The sequence below is a fragment of the Ranitomeya variabilis genome, chromosome 1, assembly GCF_051348905.1.
Source record: "Ranitomeya variabilis isolate aRanVar5 chromosome 1, aRanVar5.hap1, whole genome shotgun sequence".
Lineage (NCBI taxonomy): Eukaryota > Metazoa > Chordata > Amphibia > Anura > Dendrobatidae > Ranitomeya > Ranitomeya variabilis.
The window spans coordinates 377489372-377508545 of record NC_135232.1 but is presented as its reverse complement, the minus strand read 5'-3'; the positions used below and the strand labels follow the sequence as shown (position 1 = coordinate 377508545).

The 19174-nt window shown below is 40.9% G+C and overlaps 1 protein-coding gene across 3 annotated transcripts in view; it reads left to right on the top strand.

Annotated features, from left to right (window-relative positions):
- PCSK5 (proprotein convertase subtilisin/kexin type 5) overlaps positions 1-19174 on the top strand; it is a 738778-nt gene that overhangs the window by 323975 nt on the left and 395629 nt on the right. For all 3 annotated transcript variants that reach the window (XM_077249026.1, XM_077249027.1, XM_077249028.1), the window contains exons 6-7: positions 10497-10585; positions 12435-12607. In XM_077249026.1, coding sequence (XP_077105141.1) covers positions 10497-10585; positions 12435-12607 — 262 coding nt within the window. The remainder of the gene's footprint in view (positions 1-10496; positions 10586-12434; positions 12608-19174) is intronic.

Below are 19174 nucleotides of genomic sequence, written 5' to 3'. Positions count from 1 at the left end.
CAGCACATTTCTCACTAGAATCCCTTGATAGTCTTGAGATTTCATTGTACCCTGCACAGATTCTAGACACCCTGTGCCAGATGCAACAAAGCAGCCCCAGAGCATAGCAGAACCTCCTCCATGTTTCACAGTAGGGACAGTGTTCTTTTCTTGATATGCTTCATTTTTCCATCTGTGAACATAGAGCTGATGTGCCTTGTCAAAAAGTTCGATTTTTGTCTCCTATGTCCATAGGACATTCTCCCAGAAGCTTTGTGCCTTGTCAACATGTAGTTTGGAAAATTCAATGGTGTCCTCCTTGTTCGTCTCCCATGAAGTCCAGTTTGGCTCATACAACGATGGATGGTGAAATCTGACACTGATGTTCCTTCATCTTGAAGTTCACCTTTAATCTGTTTAGAAGTTTTCCTGGGCTCCTTTGGTACCATTCGTATTATCCATCTCTTTGATTTGTCATCAATTTTCCTCCTGCAGCCACATCCAGGGAGGTTGGCTACAGTCACATGGATCTTAAATTTCTGAATAATATGTGCAACTGTAGTGACAATACAATGTAGGAGAACGTGGTCAAATTCTGCGCTGCTGAATCATGTAGTCCGAAGGTATTATTAAATGTGGTCTTTATTCAACACGTTTCTGAGTTTCAAAGAACTCCGCCCAGCGCTGGATCACAGACAGGCGAATTCTAGGCACTCTCTATCCTGCAGCTCTTCTTCTGGCTTCCTGCAGGACAGCGGGAGGAAATTCTTCCAATACCTCAGTGTAATGGGCAGGTACAGAATCTGGAATGGAGACAAACTATGTTGCAACATCATTAACCCATTCAGTTTCAATATAGTTCTTTGCGTGACGCTCGTCTTATTCATGCAATGGTTCTAGCTTTGTAATTTTTTAATAATACAGATATGAACTCAGCTTTAGGCCTCAATTACACGTTGATGTTTAAACACGTACATGAAACAATACTACCGGTCATCAGTGTATGGTCCGTCTGTCCGATTTTTTTTTACCATCAGTGTGTCAGCCATCTGCCCGTTTTTACCATCAGTGTTTTTCACGGATGGATAAAGAAATAAATAAATTAAAAAGCTTTTCCTATGTTTGGCAATGTTAAACAAGGACAGCAGGCGGATGGCACACGGATGACGTCCTTGTGCTGTACATGTTTTTTTGTTCCAATATTGGTACATATAATCCGTGCTGTTGGAAGAAAGCTACATGTCACCTTGTGATTTGCACAAACCTATGGTCCAGGAAAAACATGGACATTTGAATAGCACCATAGATTATAATGGGTATGTGTTGTATCCGTGAAAAAAACGGAGACAACAAGGGCGTGTGAAGGAGGCTCTGTGCTACGGTCACAGGATCAGTATTTGATGAGTATATTACATCAGTATCTGTAAGCCAAAGCTAGGAGTGGGTGAAGAATGAGTAAGTGCTGACGTGTTTCTATTATACTAGTCCTCTGAATGTTCCACTCCTGGTTTTGACTCACTCATACTAAAGTTAAAAACTCACAAAGTGCTTAATGTGTGCACGTGGCCTTAGAAAATGTTCTTTACTGCAGGAATTCATCTGTTCCTCATTGGAAATCTTGCCCTCACTGTCAGACAATTAGGCCATTATAATATCACCTTTGTAGTTGTAATGAATTTATTCAAATATACCTTACCAGCTGTGGTGGAGCGGGGGCCCAGGGCCACTGCTGGCAGCAGCAAGAGTGGCACGTTTCTGCGGGCCGCAGGCTGGGAGAAGGGGGTGTTTGGAGATACGACGCTGCGGGTGTTCGGTGGTGCTCAGGCTCCGCCGATATTTTGTCTCCTGAGATCTTGGTGCCGAGATCTCCATCTGCGCATTCTGCCCCTGGTGTCCATTTTCCCGGAGTCCACCATTGAAGTGCGGGTGCTCTGGGCTTTCACAAAATGTCAGCGGAAGCCCCACACCACTGAACACCTGCAGCGTCGTATCTCGGATCACCCCCTATACCCAGCCTGCGGCCTGCAGCAACATGCCACTCTTGCCTCCGCCAGCAGTGACCCTAGGATCCTGCTTCACCACAGCCGCCACCTCGGGTAAGCAATAAGATGCACAGATTATAAGAAGCACCACCATTTTGTTAAAAAAAAACATTTTCTCCAAAATTTGGGGTGCATCATATAAACTGCAACATACGATGTATATATATATATATATATATATATATATATATATATACAGGGTGTCCAGAAGTAGGTGGACAGTATGTGTAATAGGGTTATGAAGGGGGAGATTTGTCAGACATGGTGTAAAGTGAAACTTACTCAGTTGCCCTTAGCAACCAATCAGATTCTACTTTTCATTCTTCACAGACTCTTTGGAAAATGAAAGGTGGAATCAGTGAGTCAGTTTCACAGATCCAGTTTTCACAGATAAATCTCCTCCAAATCTGTTTTCTTTTCAGATAATTCAGATAACCTATAATGGCAAATAATTTAAATAGAGATTAAAGAAAATGGATTTTAAAAGAGTATTGGAAATCTCAAAATGCTGAAACAGCTAGAGAAAATTGGGTTGAAACATTTGGTACTCAAGCCCCAAAGAGACAAACCATTTACCGCTTTCGTGACAAATTCGATGCCACTGGCTCAATCCTTAATGCTCCAAAAACTGGTCGACCCAAAACAGCCTGTACAGAAAATAATAAACAACTTGTTGCTGAAACATTTGTTCAGAGTCCAAAAAAGTCCTTCAGAAGAGTCTCTTTAGAATTGGGAATTTCACGAGCTTCCATCATGCGAATCCTGAAATCTATTGGGTGGAAAGCTTATTCTCCATGTCTAATTCATGGTTTATTGGAGGATGATCCAGACAGGCGGCTGCAATTTCGTGAGATTATGCGTAACAAAATTGAAGAAAATCCAGTAATTTTAGATAACATTATGTGGAGTGATGAAGCTTCTTTCAAATTATCTGGTCTTATTAACAGGCATAATTGTATTTACTGGTATAATGAGAACATGCATTTAACATTAGAGCAACAACTAAATGAGTCTGGTGTCAATGTTTGGGGCGGTATTTCAAGTTTTGGTGTTTTTGGACCACTTTTTTTTTTGGAGCAGTCACAGAGATAAGTATCTCGAAATTCTAATGAATCAAGTTGTTCCCCAGTTTCAGCAACAGCCTAATTCAAATGACCTTTATTTTCATAAAGATGGAGCCCCTCCACATTATTGAAGAGTTGTCCGCGAGTATCTTGATGAAACATTTCCTAATAAATGAATTGGCCGAAGAGGCCTACTTGATTAACCGGCACGTTCACAAGACTTGACCCCAATGGATTTTTTCTTTTGGGGAGTGCTCAAGGACAAAGTTTATAGTCGAAAACCAAAAAGTGTCAGTGATTTGAAAAATTACATATGAGATGCACTTCAAGAAATTAATACCCTAAGAGACTTGGACCAAAATGTTTTTCGAAGCGGAAGAGGCAGATTTCAAAGCTATGCAAATTGTGATGTAAAACAGTTTGAGCACCTGCATTGATAAAATTTAAGGGCTTTTGTATTATTGTTCAGAACAAAAATGTAATTGTCAATGTTATGCTTGTGTTAGTAAAAATAATTTTATATATAAATCAAAATAAATGTTATTATTTTCTGTCCACCTACTTTTGGACCACCCTGTATATATATACAGGTAGAGTGCTAAATCAGAGATGTGTGACACTACGCTTAATGGCTTCAGTGATGTAAAACCTAAAGTGATTTCCTACAGCACACTACGTGCTGTGAGGTTTAAGTAAAGTTGCATAATGGGCTACTTTTATGTGGACATTCATAGAGCGGGTGGGAGAATGTCTCTACCTGCTGAGCTGACAGGACCTGTGTGATGTCACATTCATGTGTTCAGTCACATGGGGAAAGAGTCACATGGTCAGGGGCTTAAATGACTTGGCTTCACAGGCAATCTTTGCTCAGCAAGACTGGAGAGGGGTTTCTCCAGTGGTTTTGTGTCTTGTGGAGGAAAGACTGAACCTGTGTTGCTGCAGAGCAGGATGTTACCTGCAACGCATGGACTCTGTTACAGTATTTTTATTTTCTTTGTTGTTTTTCTGTTTTTGCCTGCTGGGCTGTGTTTACTTTCCACTTCTAGTTAGTTTATGCTGCATTATAATAAACCAACTGAAGACTTAAAGAGACAGTTTTCCTGTTTTTCTACCTCCATGTACCGCCAAGAGAGTTGTACTGCCACAATATATATATACAGTACAGACCAAAAGTTTGGACACACCTTCTCATTTAAAGATTTTTCTGTATTTTCGTGACTATGAAAATTGTACATTCACACTGAAGGCATCAAAACTATGAATTAACACATGTGGAATTATATACTTAACAAAAAAGTGTGAAACAACTGAAAATATGTCTTATATTCAAGGTTCTTCAAAGTAGCCACGTTTTGCTTTGATGACTGCTTTGCACACTCTTGGCATTCTCTTGATGAGCTTCAAGAGGTAGTCACAGGGTATGGCTTTCACTTCACAGGTGCGCCCTGTCAGGTTTAATAAGTGGGATTTCTTGCCTTATTAATGGGGTTGGGGCCATCAGTAGAACAATGTTCCACAACTCCAGTGTTTACTAAATCTTTCTGAAGGTCTTTTGCAGTCAACCAGGGGTTCTGAATTGCCTCGCTAGCAAACTTACGATCAGCTCCAACTGAAATTTAGCTTGGTCTTCCAGACATTATCTTGTCCTCCACTGTTTCTGTTAAATTACCTTTCTTAATTACGTTTTAAAGTGAGGAAAGGACAACTTGAAAATGATTTGCTATCTTCTTATAGTCTTCTCCTGCTTTGTGTGCCTGCACCATTGTAATTTTCAGAGTGCTAGGCATCTGCTTAGAAGAACCCATGGCTGCTGTTTTTTGGCAGTAGGTTTGAGGAGGCTGGGTTTTTATAAAGCTGGGAAATTTGCATCACCGGGCCTTTCCCAGCGATGATAGTGAACAAGCCATAACCCTAACAGGCTAATTAAGTTCTCAAACCTTGGTGAAAGTTTTGTGAGCACACAAGTCTCCAAGTAAACCTAAACTTTTTCATCTGCCCATTTTCCTTTTTGTAAATTTTAATATGGAAAAAATGACAATTATATATTTTTTTCTTTTTGCCTAAAATACAAAGGCAATGTGTCATCTTTAACTTTAGGCCTTTTAGAGATCATTTCATCTTCAACTTGCTTAACCATTAACAAGAACAGTAATTTTGACCAGGGGTGCCCAAACTTTTACATGCCACGGTATGTTTTTGGAGTTTGGGAGGAAACTAGAGTACCCAGAGGAAACCCTCGCAAACCCAGGGAGAACATGAACAGTACTTGCAGATGTTGTACTTGGTGGGATTTGAACCCAAGACCCCAGCAATGCAAAGCTGCAGTGTTAGTCACTGATCCACTGTAAATTGATGCTAAAGCTTTGGAAGGAAAGTTGTACCAAAAGAATAGAACTATTTTTTTTTTTAAATAAAAGCTTTAGTCATTATTTGCTGGGACCTGGTCAATGACAGTTTTTTATTTTAAGGCATTTATCACATTTTTTTGCTAAGGTGGAAAGAGTGAGTGCACTATATAAAGATGATAGCCTATAAGCCTTCTCAGGCATTTTACTGGCCAGGAGTATGAACATGAGTGCTCATTTCTACCTGTACAGGCTTATTATTAAGCGTCTGATATACCTTCTGCCATTGCTGCTTGTTGACAAGCACTAAAATATCCTAAGTCTTTTGTCTTCACAATACTGATCTGAATATTTCAAGTGATAGGGCTTATACACATGTTAGTTTTTCATATTTGAGAGCTATCCATCATTTTCACTGATAGCCCTTGTGTCTGTGATACTCTATGAGGCAGATCCCATGTTAGATTTTTTCCTCAACCCAAGTGGTCTGTGCAAAATCATTCAGACGTCCAATATTGATTCTAGTGTCGGATCAGAATCGGCAATGTTTAAAGATCTGACATCATTTAGATGCCATCTAGGCGCTGTGCAGTTTTCACTGACTGATTGATAGAATGTGGAGAAACTTTTTTTATCATCCACGAAAAAAACTCATGAAACTCTGACCACACTTTTTGATGAAACTCTGATGAAATCATTGATAAAACTCAGTTAATTTTTGTAGTACATAAAAAAACTGACGTGTTAATGATCCCTGACTTTCCCCATGCAATTACAGTTTTTGTATTGAGTTCAATACTACAGATTATCTGAAAACTATAACTTTGTATTCTGCAATATCATGATCATTTTAGATAGCCACCTGTCGCTAACTGTCATCGCTTGCAGACATAAAAGCAAAGTTGCTGTGATCATTATCTATCTGCAAAGGGATTTAGCCATGGAAGATAAGAAGTGGCGTTAAAATGCATCTTTCCATCAGAAAGCGGTATGCTGGACACTTTTCAATCATCTCTGGGGACCTATGACATTTAAGAGCAACAGTCTACTCAAAATGTCACAGCTCACGCAGAGTTAAACGCTGCTGGAATTCTGAGTGGAGTTGGGAAGTCAATTACCTTCCAGTGATATCTTCTTTTACTGCTTGAAAATTTTCATGTGTATGTTCACCTGCTCAGAAAAATCACAGAGCTAGTGGTATCCCGCATATAGAGTTTCATATAAAATCTACGTAGTCTGCAGGCGCCACTGATGAAAGACATCTAACTCTGTAAATCGTTGGTCTCATCTGTTTTACTTTCAAGAACATACAAAATGGCTTTCTGCAAGACTGGGGTTGCACAGTGACTTTGGCCGTGAAACAGGTCGCATGGACGAAGATCACTGCGTGATGGCGCTATATTACAACGTAATGCAGGTTAATGGGGTTGGCATTGTGACCCCTCGGGGGCCGTAACAAGGAAGTTGAAAAAAATTATACCCAGTTGGATATTTTACAATTTGCTTATTGCAGTCACTGTACCATAAGGGTGGTTTTTTTGGTGTGATATAGCCGCAGCTGCAAATAGCAATCTTTGGCCACATCACCTATGTTTTGGCCAAAATCCCAGCACCATCCTTAGAATTTTTTGGAAGGGACTTCTATAAATTGTATGAAAAATTATATTCATAGCTATTAGATAAACAATGGATGTTTTTTGTGAAAAACATATGTGGAAAATATGTTCTTCCGACTCAGATAAAATATGAACATTGCAGCCAATCATCGGCCTTTGATTAGCTGCAGCACTCACATGGTAATCCATAGAGATGTTGATGCCAGTAGACCACAGGGACAAGTGCTGAGTATTGAGGAGTGGCAGCGGTCCAGAAGACGAGTATCTATTTTTTTACATTTCTTTCACCACACCGCCCTGGGCACATTAATATGAGTTGACCAAGTAATGGACAATCCTTTCAACAAATACAATGTAAGGGTACAAATGTTAGAAAAATTCCACAATGAGTAGCTTCTATGAGAAATAAAGATGACATGTTTATTAGCCGTTTGACATTTCTTTAAATACATTTTGGCCCATTTTGTGTTTGACCCCCATTGTGTGATGGACACCAATATGATGGGTATGTTCATCTCATGGATAATGTCAGAGACTGGTGACATTTGGACATCTTTTAGCTGTACTTTCACAGAGCACAGCTGATATTTTTATGAGGTTTTAGCGCTTGGTAAAAGCACTTTGCTTTTTTCATGTTTTACGAGCACATTATACATAGATGTGCAGGCAGGAAAACATGAAGCCATTGTTCTATGTACACACGTGGGACAACTGAAGAAGACAGTGCAGAACAATTGACAATTACTAAACCGATAAAATGATGAAGATCTTCTAGACATGGAGAAACTTCAATGTGTCACTCTTGTTATATACATACAGTTGTATGGTCTGACCCAGTATGAGTCCTTAAATTAAAATTGTATGTAGACAGTACTTACTGCATTTTCTTTTTTCAAATTAGCCATGAAAATCTGCAAAGATTCAAATTCTGCAAATCAAACGGAAAGCAAATCACATAGATTTTACGGGGAAATTTGATTTGCAGCAAAGTTATTCTCTGCAACTTAAATGTTCTTCATTATGTCAAAGTAGAATGTAAAAAAAAAAAAAAGAGTATCTCACTGCTCACCTGTCCTGCTGTCCCCATAGCCCACCATCCCAGCCTGTTGTTGGGTCCTATGCTCCTCTTCCTTTACTTTTCCTTGTCGCACATATCCTCTTTGGCCGCTTCACTCTATTCCATGGCTTCCAGTGTGACTAGACCTTTGATCTCACTACGTTGACTAGGCCTTCGGAAATGTACATCGTAAAGTCATAATTTATCACAACATGAGTCATGAGATGCAGTGTCATCAGAGGCCTAGTTAACGATGGAAGCCAGTACTTGAAGTGAAGCGGCTGAAGAGGAGGGGGAATGAGTAAAAAAGAGGTACAGAAGACTGAAAGGCGGGCGGCAGGACAGGAAAGCAGTGAAGTGAGTATTATTATTATTTTATTTTTTTTAACAGTTTTCCTGGCCCTCTATGGTTCTGTAAAATGATGGCCGTAGCTTGCTGCAATTCTACTGAATATGCACACAGCAAAATGCAAAAAAAGTATTCTGGAGAATTAAATTCCACACGAATAAAGTTGCTCATCTCTAGCCACGAAATATAAAATAGTGGCCAAAAATGCAACCAAACTGACATGTGTGAATACCACCTCAGGGTGCAGTCATATCAATTTTGCATATTATGCTGAGGATGATAAGTGAATCTACGGTAATTTAGTATTTGTGTGAAACAATCTGGTGATTTGTGGGATTCAGAGTTAGTTGTGTCTCAGTGTCTGATTCGATCCAGAATCTCAGGGACGTGGAATGTGTAGGGAGGTTTCAGTGTAAAAGTGCTGAGTGATAGACTTCACGTCCGGATTTCTTGCAGAAATTTCCTGAAGAAAACCGGAAATTTTCTGCAAGAAATCCGCATTTTTTTTTTGCGTTTTTTTTCCGTTTTTTTCGTGTTTTTTTTAGCATTCTGCAAGCGTAATTAGCTTGCAGAATGCTAAAGTTTTCCAAGCGATCTGTAACATCGCTTGGAAAACTGACTGACAGGTTGGTCACACTTGTCAAACATAGTGTTTGACAAGTGTGACCAACTTTTTACTATAGATGCAGCCTATGCAGCATCAATAGTAAAAGATAGAATGTTTAAAAATAATAAAAAAAAAAAATAAATGCTTATACTCACCCAGACGATCTCCTCAGCGGCGTCCGTTCCTCTTCCTATAGCTGGTGTGTGCGCGCAGGACCTTCCATGACGTCGCAGTCGTGTGAGCGGTCACGTGAGCAGTCACATGACCGCTCACGACCAATCACAAGACAGTGACGTCATCACAGGTCCTTCACCGCACACCAGCTACAGGAACCGAAGCGGCAGCATGCAGCGGTGAGGCGGGAACACTGTGGGGGACATCGAAGGTGAGTATAGGACTATTTTTTATTTTAATTCTTTTATTTTTGGCCAATTATATGGTGCCCAGTGCGTGGAGGAGAGTCTCCTTTCCTCCACCCTGGGTACCAACCGCACATAATCTGCTTACTTCCCGCATGGTGTGCACAGCCCCGTGCGGGAAGTAAGCAGATCAATGCACTCCTAGGTGTGCGGAATCCCCGCAATTCCGCATTTTTTGTTGTTTGTTGCTTTTTTTTCCGCGATGCGATTTTTTCGCGGAAAAAATCGCAACATTTGCACAAAAAATGCGGAATACACGGTAAATAATAGGAGGCATATGTTAGCGTTTTTTTCGCGTTTTTATCACGTTTTTATAGCGAAAAAATGCGAAAAAAACGCTAAAAATCCTGAACGTGTGCACATGGCCTAATAGCATTAAATGGGGACAAAAAAGACAGAATGAATCCTGATTTCTCACATCAATCTGTGCATTTGTTGACTTTGATATCACCTTTTTTTTTTTACTTGCTAAACAAATGAATATTGTATGGGGTGTTCTTTCATTCTGTACTCATTCTTTTTCTTTCTTTTAAAAGCCTCAGGAGATGTAGGCTGAGTTCACACATATTTATTTAAAAAATGCTAAATTTTTAAGGCCTTTTCTATTTTGTTTTTTTTAGCATTCTGATGTTTTTTTGGTGTGAAATATGCAACACCCCAAACACAATGCACTTTTAGGGTTAGTCAAATTTTTTGCTGTTTTACTCAAAAGCTCACCCAAAGGACTTGGAAAAAAATACACCAGTAGAAATGCATGTAAAAATTGAAACAAGAAAAAAAACATAAATGCTTGTAAAAAAAAACAAAAAACGCTTGACATTTATGGCATTTTTTTTAAAGCAATAAAAACACTGAAACTGTGCATGAAGGGTACTATATAATGAAGAATTGCACACAAGACAACAGGGTAATAATAATAGGATAATAATAATTTCTTGTAATTGTGTTGTACTTTGCACTTTTTTTGTCCTTTTCTTTCCTTTGTAAATTAAAGTTTTTGTTTTCATACTTTCCTCAGACATGGAACTCGCTGTGCTGGAGAAGTTGCTGCCACTGCAAATAATTCTCACTGTACTGTTGGAATAGCCTTCAACGCCAGGATTGGAGGTACATGTTTTTCCCCCTCATCATATATATATATATATATATATATATATATATATATATATATATATATATGTATATATATATAGTGAGATACTCGTAACTCCAAAATACGTGAACTATATTTTATTAGGCTATACAAAAAAGGGATCAGAAGTCTCTTGGATAACAGAGCTATAGAAAGGCAAAAAAAAGTTGAGTGGTGCTGGGTTCCCAGCCTCTCTATAGCGCTGTTATCTGAGAGACTATTAGATTTAATCAGCAATCTGTGTTTGATAAAGGCCCATGTCTTGGAGCTGAAACATCACCGACCCCTTTTTTGGATTGCCTCATAAAATATACATGACTTATTTTGGAGTGCCGAGTATTTCCCTGCACAGTATTTCTTATTGAAGTGGGTGCAACCCTTGCTTAAGCACCCACATTTCTTTTGTTTTGGAGTGCCTTATAAATATATATACAGTGTATGTGTGTATATATAAAACTAATGAATCATAACCAAAAACAGCCTCTTCTGTGCGTAAATTTATCACAGCAAATAAACAGATAATTTAGCAGATTATAGTTCTTTCTCCCAGAGCAAACTTGATACACAGAAGAGTCCCAATCCCACTAGTCTCAGTATCCCCTTCAGCCTGAGCTCCAACAGCTTCTAGGCCAAACGGAAATGTTCAACTTCGGACACAGTTCACACTAAACAGGCTTCAGCTTCCACACAGTTCTCTGCAGCTCCAACATAGGCTGCTCAGCTTTCCTAGCTGACATGTGCAGTCTCCACTCAGAGAGATACCCTGCCATGCCTCTGTCTCAGCTCTAGCTCACATTTTTGCTGGTCATTCATCAACATCACACTCAACTCTGCTTCATCCAGCAGGCCCTTGTTCTTAGTCAAATCAAGTCAGAAGTGTCTAATCAAGACCTGCAGTTGTAGGATTTAAGACTGGCTTTAGCCTGGCTTTGCAACAATATATATATATATATATATATATATATATATATATATATATATATATATATATATATATATATATATATATATATATATATATATATATATATATATATATATATATATATATATATATATATATATATATCATTATTTACAATAATTATATCAATGCATGTTGTTGTGTTGTGGTAAGACTACACAAAAAGTCCATATGTGTTTTTTTTGTAACATATTGGGAAAGCAAGCCATAAAGTTAGTTGTTCACTTAGATTTAGTCAAATTTGAACATTTTAAGGTATTTCTAATTATTGATTAGGTGATTGATGTATTTAATTTTATTTCAGATAATGCATTAATAATACATATTACATTGGAATTTCTCTATAAGTGGCTGTGTAGTGTATAAAATATCAGGCTTTTACCAGTATTCCCTGAATTCTCTACATTAAGTCAGTATTATATTTTTTATTTATAGGGAACCTGTCACTAGAAAAAACGTTATTTGCCTGATATGGGATATGGGTTACCGTAATCTGCAACCCCCGGGACTGATACCAGAACGCTGCTGGGGGTAATAAAGTTCATTTTCTCCCTGCAGCTTTCGGGTAAGTGCGGACGTTGGACAGGTTAATCATGTTATTAAAATAAAAGATTAAACACACAACCACAAGACGGGTTTCATCACCCCATTTAGCATTTTATTCAGTATAACAGCGCCAACCTGACACTGTGTGTAGGTTACTCAGAACAATCCTGCTGACAGGTTCCCTTTAACCTGCAGATTAACCCCATAAATCTGCAGGTTAATAGCATTTTTTCTGGTAACAGGTTCCCTTTAACACTAGATTTTCATTACTTAATGTCATCAGAGACATTATGCTTTTTTTTGTGTACCTACAGGCGTGCGCATGTTGGATGGAGATGTAACAGATATGGTAGAAGCTAAATCCCTCAGTCTAAATCCACAGCATGTACATATCTACAGTGCAAGCTGGGGTCCAGATGATGACGGCAAAACCGTGGATGGACCAGCACCTCTTGCCCGTGATGCCTTTGAGAATGGCATCAGAACAGTAAGTGTGCATAGAGGTAGGACCCTAATGCTATGTTTATAGATATTGGGTAGATAGTGTTGTAGACCATATTTCGGAGTAGTTGTATTAAATCTGATGCTCCTTTGTGTCATTGGAATGGAGCTGATCGCATGGGTACAATACACTGTTCTGCTTTCCATATGTCCCTTCATCAGTTGTTAATAATGGGAATGAATAAAGGGTTTGTGTACACGTGCGCTGAGAGACGTGCATAATTTACAAGGGTTCCCAGAGTAGTGTTGGGTTACAAAGTATCATGTACACAACCTGTAACAATGCTAACACTGACTACGCAGCTCAATGTACTATATGTATCAGCAATGTTTTGTTATATTATTACAACCTGCATTATTTGACACGATATACCAAAGGTGCAGTACAGAGATTTCTTAATCTTATATGGACGCTATTTTTTTAAGTAATTGGTAACATTTATAATTGTCAAAGGATGATGGAATCGAAAAAAACACGTAAAAAAGTAACATCCATTGACATCTCACTGTGCTCTGACACAGCGGGGGAAGTTCCTGTATTGTCCATAATGACCAAAGACAACAGAAATCACATCTGCCATGAGTGTGTGGGAACAGATAGGTCTCTCTATGGGAGATTACCAAGTGTTAGTGGCACTGGTATTATCCCTCATTAAGGTCAGATGATGCAGAATTGATAGTGACAGATTATGGTCATCTTGATGCTAAAGGTCAAAATACCATGAATGTCCTTTCTTCTGAGGTGCTTGAAGATTGTGGCCTGTGGTGCACGCAGAAGGAAGTGACCCATAATGCTTCCTATGTGTTTGCAATCATAGACTTTTGTTAGAGAGAAAAAAGAGATGTTAGGTGTAATGGTCCAAGCTCTGTGCTCTGGGTTCTTTTTAAGATACCATATCTTTACATGTTCACACGTGGCAGATATATTGTAGACTTTCCATTGGGATTTTCTCACAGAAAATCTGTGGTGTACTACAGAAGCAGCAAAGCAGATGACAATTTTAACAGGTCTCATTCACACAATGCAGTTCAGTTTGTTGTGATTTTTCTCTTTGTAGGTATATTTTTGAGTAAAATGTCAATTGTTCTTTTATTCTATAAACTTCTGACAACATGTCTCCGAATTTCCAAGCAATATTTTTTGTATTTTTTTCTGACAAAGAAAAATGGTTAAGATTAAAAAAAACAAACTAGGGCTTTCAGACCTCAAATAATGCAAAGAAAACAAGTTCATAATCATTTAGAAACAACAATACTAATGTTTTAACTCAGGAAGAGTTCAGAAATCAATATTTTGTGGAATAACCATGATTTTTAACCACAGCTCTCATGCGTCTTGGCATGCTTTCCACCAGTCTTTCGCACTGCTCCTGGTGCAAAAATGTAAGCAGTTCTTCTTTGTTTGATGGCCTGTCACTATCCATCATCCTCTTGATTACATTCCAGAGGTTTTCAATGGGGTTCAGGTTTGGAAATTGGGCTGCCCATGACGGAGTTTTGATGTGGTGGTCTCTTCATTTTTGCCAAAGCTGTATATATAGTGACAGGGTAACTGGCACTGTATGTGAGGGGAGATATGTGTCACAGAGATTGCTTTCCTCCGCGATCTAGAAACCAATAAGTTTATTTTCAGCATGCTATGTGCTGAAGGAATTTAGCAGCCATGTTATGGGTGGGTTTTTAGGTGAGTAGGTAAGAGATGGGCGGGATGCCTACTCACCATTTCTCCACCTCAAGGATGCCTACTCACCATATCTCCACCTGAAGGATGTAGCTGGGGAAATAAATGTACAAAGAGTTTTTTTTCCTCTGTGTTTCTCAGAGAGCTGCCAAATGTGTTGTCCCAGAAGTACTGGGCAGTAAAGTTGAGCGAAACTTTCGGCAAATTCGGGTTTCATGAAACCCGACCCGATCCTAGTATGGGATCGGCAATGAGGTCACCTATCTGCGCGCAAAAGTCGCGTTTCGTATGACGCTTTCAGCGCCACTTTTCAGCCAATGAAGGAGGACGCAGAGTGTGGGCAGCGTGATGACATAGGTCTCGATCCCCACCATCTTAGAGAAGGGCATGACAGTGATTGGCTTGCTTTCTGCGGCGACACGGGCTATAAAGGGGCGTGCACGCTGACCGCCATCTTACTTCTGCCGATCTTAGCATAGGGAGAGGTTGCTGCAGCTTCGTCAGAAGAAGGGATATAGTTAGGGAGGGAAGATTAACCCCCAAACCTCTTGTGCTGTAGCGATTTCCACTGTCCAACACCACCTTTTTTTGCAGGGACAGTGGAGGCTATATTTTTGTGCATCAGCTCTGTAGCTTATTAGGCTGCCTTATAAGGCTCCCTGATAGCTGCATTGCTGTTTGCACGCTGCTGTGCAAATCAACTGCTTTTTTAAAAGCAAAAATCCTGTTGCTCCTTTCTGCGCAGTTATCTTGTTTATTTGTCCACACTTTTGTGTGCAGCAGTCCTTTTTATTGCTGCCATACTTGTCCTGAGATCATTGTAGGGAGATTGAAATTGTACTACAGTCCTTGTATTTTTTCATATATCTTCCAGCCACTTTCTGCCACTTACATTGCGTTGTTTTATACACTGGGCCTGAGTTTTGGTTCAGTCTCCAAAAAAAAAAAGTGAGATTCAAATTCTCACAAAGTGGATATACTTCAGTCCTGTTAGTTTGTCGTATATCAGCCAGACACTTTCTGCCACTTACATTGTGTTGTTTTATACACTGGACCTGAGTTTTGGTTCAGTCTCCAAAAAAATAAGTGAGATTCAAATTCTCACAAAGTGGATATATTTCAGTCCTGTTAGTTTGTCGTATGTCAGCCAGCCACTTTCTGCCACTTAGATTAAGTTGTTATATACACTGGGCCTGAGTTTTGGTTCAGTCTCCCAAAAAAAAGTGAGATTCAAATTCTCACAAAGTGGATATACTTCAGTCCTGCTAGTTTGTTGTATGTCAGCCAGCCATTTTCTGCCACTTACATTGTGTTGTTTTATGCACAGGGCCTGAATTTTGGTTCAGTCTCCCCCCAAAAAAGGGAGATTTAAATTCTCAGCATGTTTATATACACCTTCTACCTTGTTTTACAGTACCATATAACGGTTGTTATTTTGGTTAGATTTTCCAAAAAATGAGGAAGTCTGGTGGATGAGCCCGTGGGTGGTGGTTGCTAGCTGGTACTGATGGTGGTGGTGCATCTGGTGGTAGTGGCAAAAGCACAATAGCACCTAAGGCTGGAGGTGTTAAGCCAGCGTCATCGTCTGGCTACACAAGGCCTCGAAGGCTCCCTTATCTGGGAGTAGGAAAACCGCTTTTAAAGCCGGAGCAGCAGGAAAAAGTTTTGGCTTTCCTTGCTGACTCAGCCTCTAGCTCTTTCGCCTCCTCTTCAGAAAGTTCCAAATATAAAAGCAGCGAGTCGTCAGTGGATGCCCTTGGTCAGGAACAAGACATTTCCTTGTGTCCTTCACCCAAACCAAAAGTGAAGGATGCGTCAGGGGACACTACAGGTTACTCCATGGAGCTCTTTTCACATACCGTGCCTGTGTTAGAAAGGGAAATTGTTAACTGCCCATTACAAGATGAATCGGACATGGAGTGCACTGATGCACAGCCACAGCTAGATTATTATGCTGTTCCATTGACTCAGATCACTACATTGCCCTCGTAGTGTACTGAGCCAGAATCTGACCCTGATGAGACTATGGTGCCCCGTCCTGAACGCTATAGCACCTTACACGGTGACACAGAGGAAGGTGCACATGACATTGAAGAGGAGGTGATAGATGGCCCAGTTGTTGACCCAGATTGGTAGCCATTGGGGGAAGAGGGTGCCGCTGCCAGTAGCTCAGAAGCGGAGGAGGATGATCCGCACCAGCCATCTACATCGCAACAGCTGTCACCTGGCAGGCCCGTATCAGGCCAAAAATGTTTGTCAAAAACAAAAACAGTTTTAGGACAGCGTGGCCATCCGGTGAAAGTAGCACAGCGTGCAATGCCTGAAAAGGTATTCCATAGTAGGAAGAATGTAGTGTGGCAATTTTTTAACCAAGATCCGAATGATCAGTCAAAAGTTATCAGTAAGAAATGCTCAAAGACCTTTAGCAGAGGGCAGAATCTTCAAAATTTAAATACAACGTGCATGCTTAGAGATTTAACCAGCATGCACTTGCAAGCCTGGACTAACTACCAAACGTCCCGTATCGTTGGTGCACCTGCTCAGAATGAAGGCAGTCAGCAACGCTACATTGCTTACCTCACTGTAAGCCCAGCAGTTAGGACACCACCAACAGCAAATGTGAAGGTATCATCGCAAGGCCAAAGAAGTCAGGGAATCACAAGGTTATTGGTAGGAAACACTGTATGTAGGCCAACATCAAGAATACCATCACCAACCCTCTCTCAATACGCCATGTCCACCACCACCCCCGCTAGTTCCACCATATGCAGCTCTCCAGTCCAGCTCACCCTACAAGAGACTCTCGTTAGGAAAAGAAAGTACTCATCCTCTCATCCGCGTACACAGGGTTTGAACGCCCACATTGCTATACTAATCTCGTTAGAGATGATGCCCTACTGGTTGGTTGAAAGCAAAGCTTTCAAAGACCTGATGGCCTATGCAGTACCAGGCTATGACCTACCCAGTCGGCACTTCTTTGCGAGAAAAGCCATCCCAGCCCTCCACCAGTATGTCAAAGACTGCACTGAGGTAATCAGTCACTGGAAAGGTGCACCTCACAACAGATGCATAGACCAGTAGGCATGGCCAGGGACGATACCTGTCCATCACGGAGCACTGGGTTAATGTGGTGGATGCAGGGTCCACAGGGGACAGCCATAGTGGGACAGTTCTGCCTAGCCCACGATCTACGAAACAGTTGGCTGTAGAACCTTGAGCAAATATTGGCTACCAAACAAGCAACTCTTGTAGACCGTTTGGTTCAGGCATTCCCAGCACACAGCAGCTGTGATGGTTCTCACACGAGCCGTAGGGGGCAACATGGCAGAGGTGTTAGAGGTGCACAAATCCGAAGTGGCATTGGACAGAGGGGTTTTATGACCTGGTTGTGGAGTGATTTCGTAATGACCGATGACACGACAGGTACTGCTGCATCGATTCAAAGTGACAGGAGACAGCATTTGTCCAGTATGGTTACGAACTACTTTTCCTCCCTTATCGATGTTCTCCCTCACAGGTCATTCCCCTTTGATTACTGGGCATCTAAAATAGACACCGGGCCTGAATTGGCAGAATATGCATTACAGGAACTCGCTGGCCCTGCTGCTAGTGTGCTATCAGAAAGAGTCTTCAGTGCTGCTGGTTCAATAGTGACCGAAAAAAGGACACGTCTGGCTACCCAAAATGTTGATGATCTAACCTTCATTAAAATGAACCAATCATGGATTTCAAATAATTTTGCCCCACCTATCCCTGCTGACACGTAGCTTGCCTGAAAAATATCTTGCTTTTGGCCTCCTCTTACTGACTTCTCCAATTCCTCCATTTGCAGCTGCTGAATGTCCACCATAGGCCATTTTTATACCTCCCTAAATGGGCTGACTCCCCCCACAGGGCCGTGGTCACCACCTGGCGCAAGCACCCGTGCGAGTGCCGTTTGCCTGGACAGGTGGGTGGGCCCACTCTTGGGCGACGGCACTGGCACAGGGTCGCTCATAGTACAATGAAGTGTCTCTGACGGTGGTAGTGCACAACCAATGTCAGACACACCGTCGTAATATGAGGGGCCCTGTGCCAGTACCACCACCCACGAGAGAGTGTTCCCCCAGCTCGAACAGTGCTCTACCACTTGCAATACTTACCTCTCCCTGCTCCACCACTGTGTAGTATGTGCTGTTAAATCCTTCAATGGCACTGCCAATACAAATTTGTTGAAATGATAGATAATAGTTGAAATATACAGGGGCCCTGGCCTCCATTTAGACCAGTTAATACTTTGCGCCTACTACTATCACTGTCTGCTACTCAGCAGAGGAGCCCACCCCTGTACATAGCTATGCCACCTGTTTATTTATGAACAATTTTTTGGCAGAAATGTAGCCCACTTTATTATTTGGGCCTACTAACTTAGTCTGCTACTCATTACAATTTTCCGACACTGAGCAAAGCAATGTCGCCTGTTTATGAACAATTTTTTGGCAGACATTTAGCCCACTTTATTATTTGGGCCTACTAACTGTGTCTGCCACTCATTACAGTTTTCCTCCACTGAACAAAGCAATGCTGCCTGTTTAGTCCTGTTACCACATTTGAACTGCATTTAGCCTACTTTATTATTTGGGCCTATATCTGAGTTTCCTCCTCATCCTGCCCATTGCTCAGCCACTGCTAGATGAGTCTGCTGGTACATTGACCCAGACCACTACATTCCCCTTGCACTTTACACAGCCAGAATCTGACCCTGCTGAAAGTCAGGTTCCCCTTCCCGCATACTATACCACCTTACACGGGGACAAAGAGGAAGGTGCAGATGAAAGTGCAGGTTCCTTCATCAGGTGTGGGGGGGCATACTCGTTGGCGACATCACTGGCA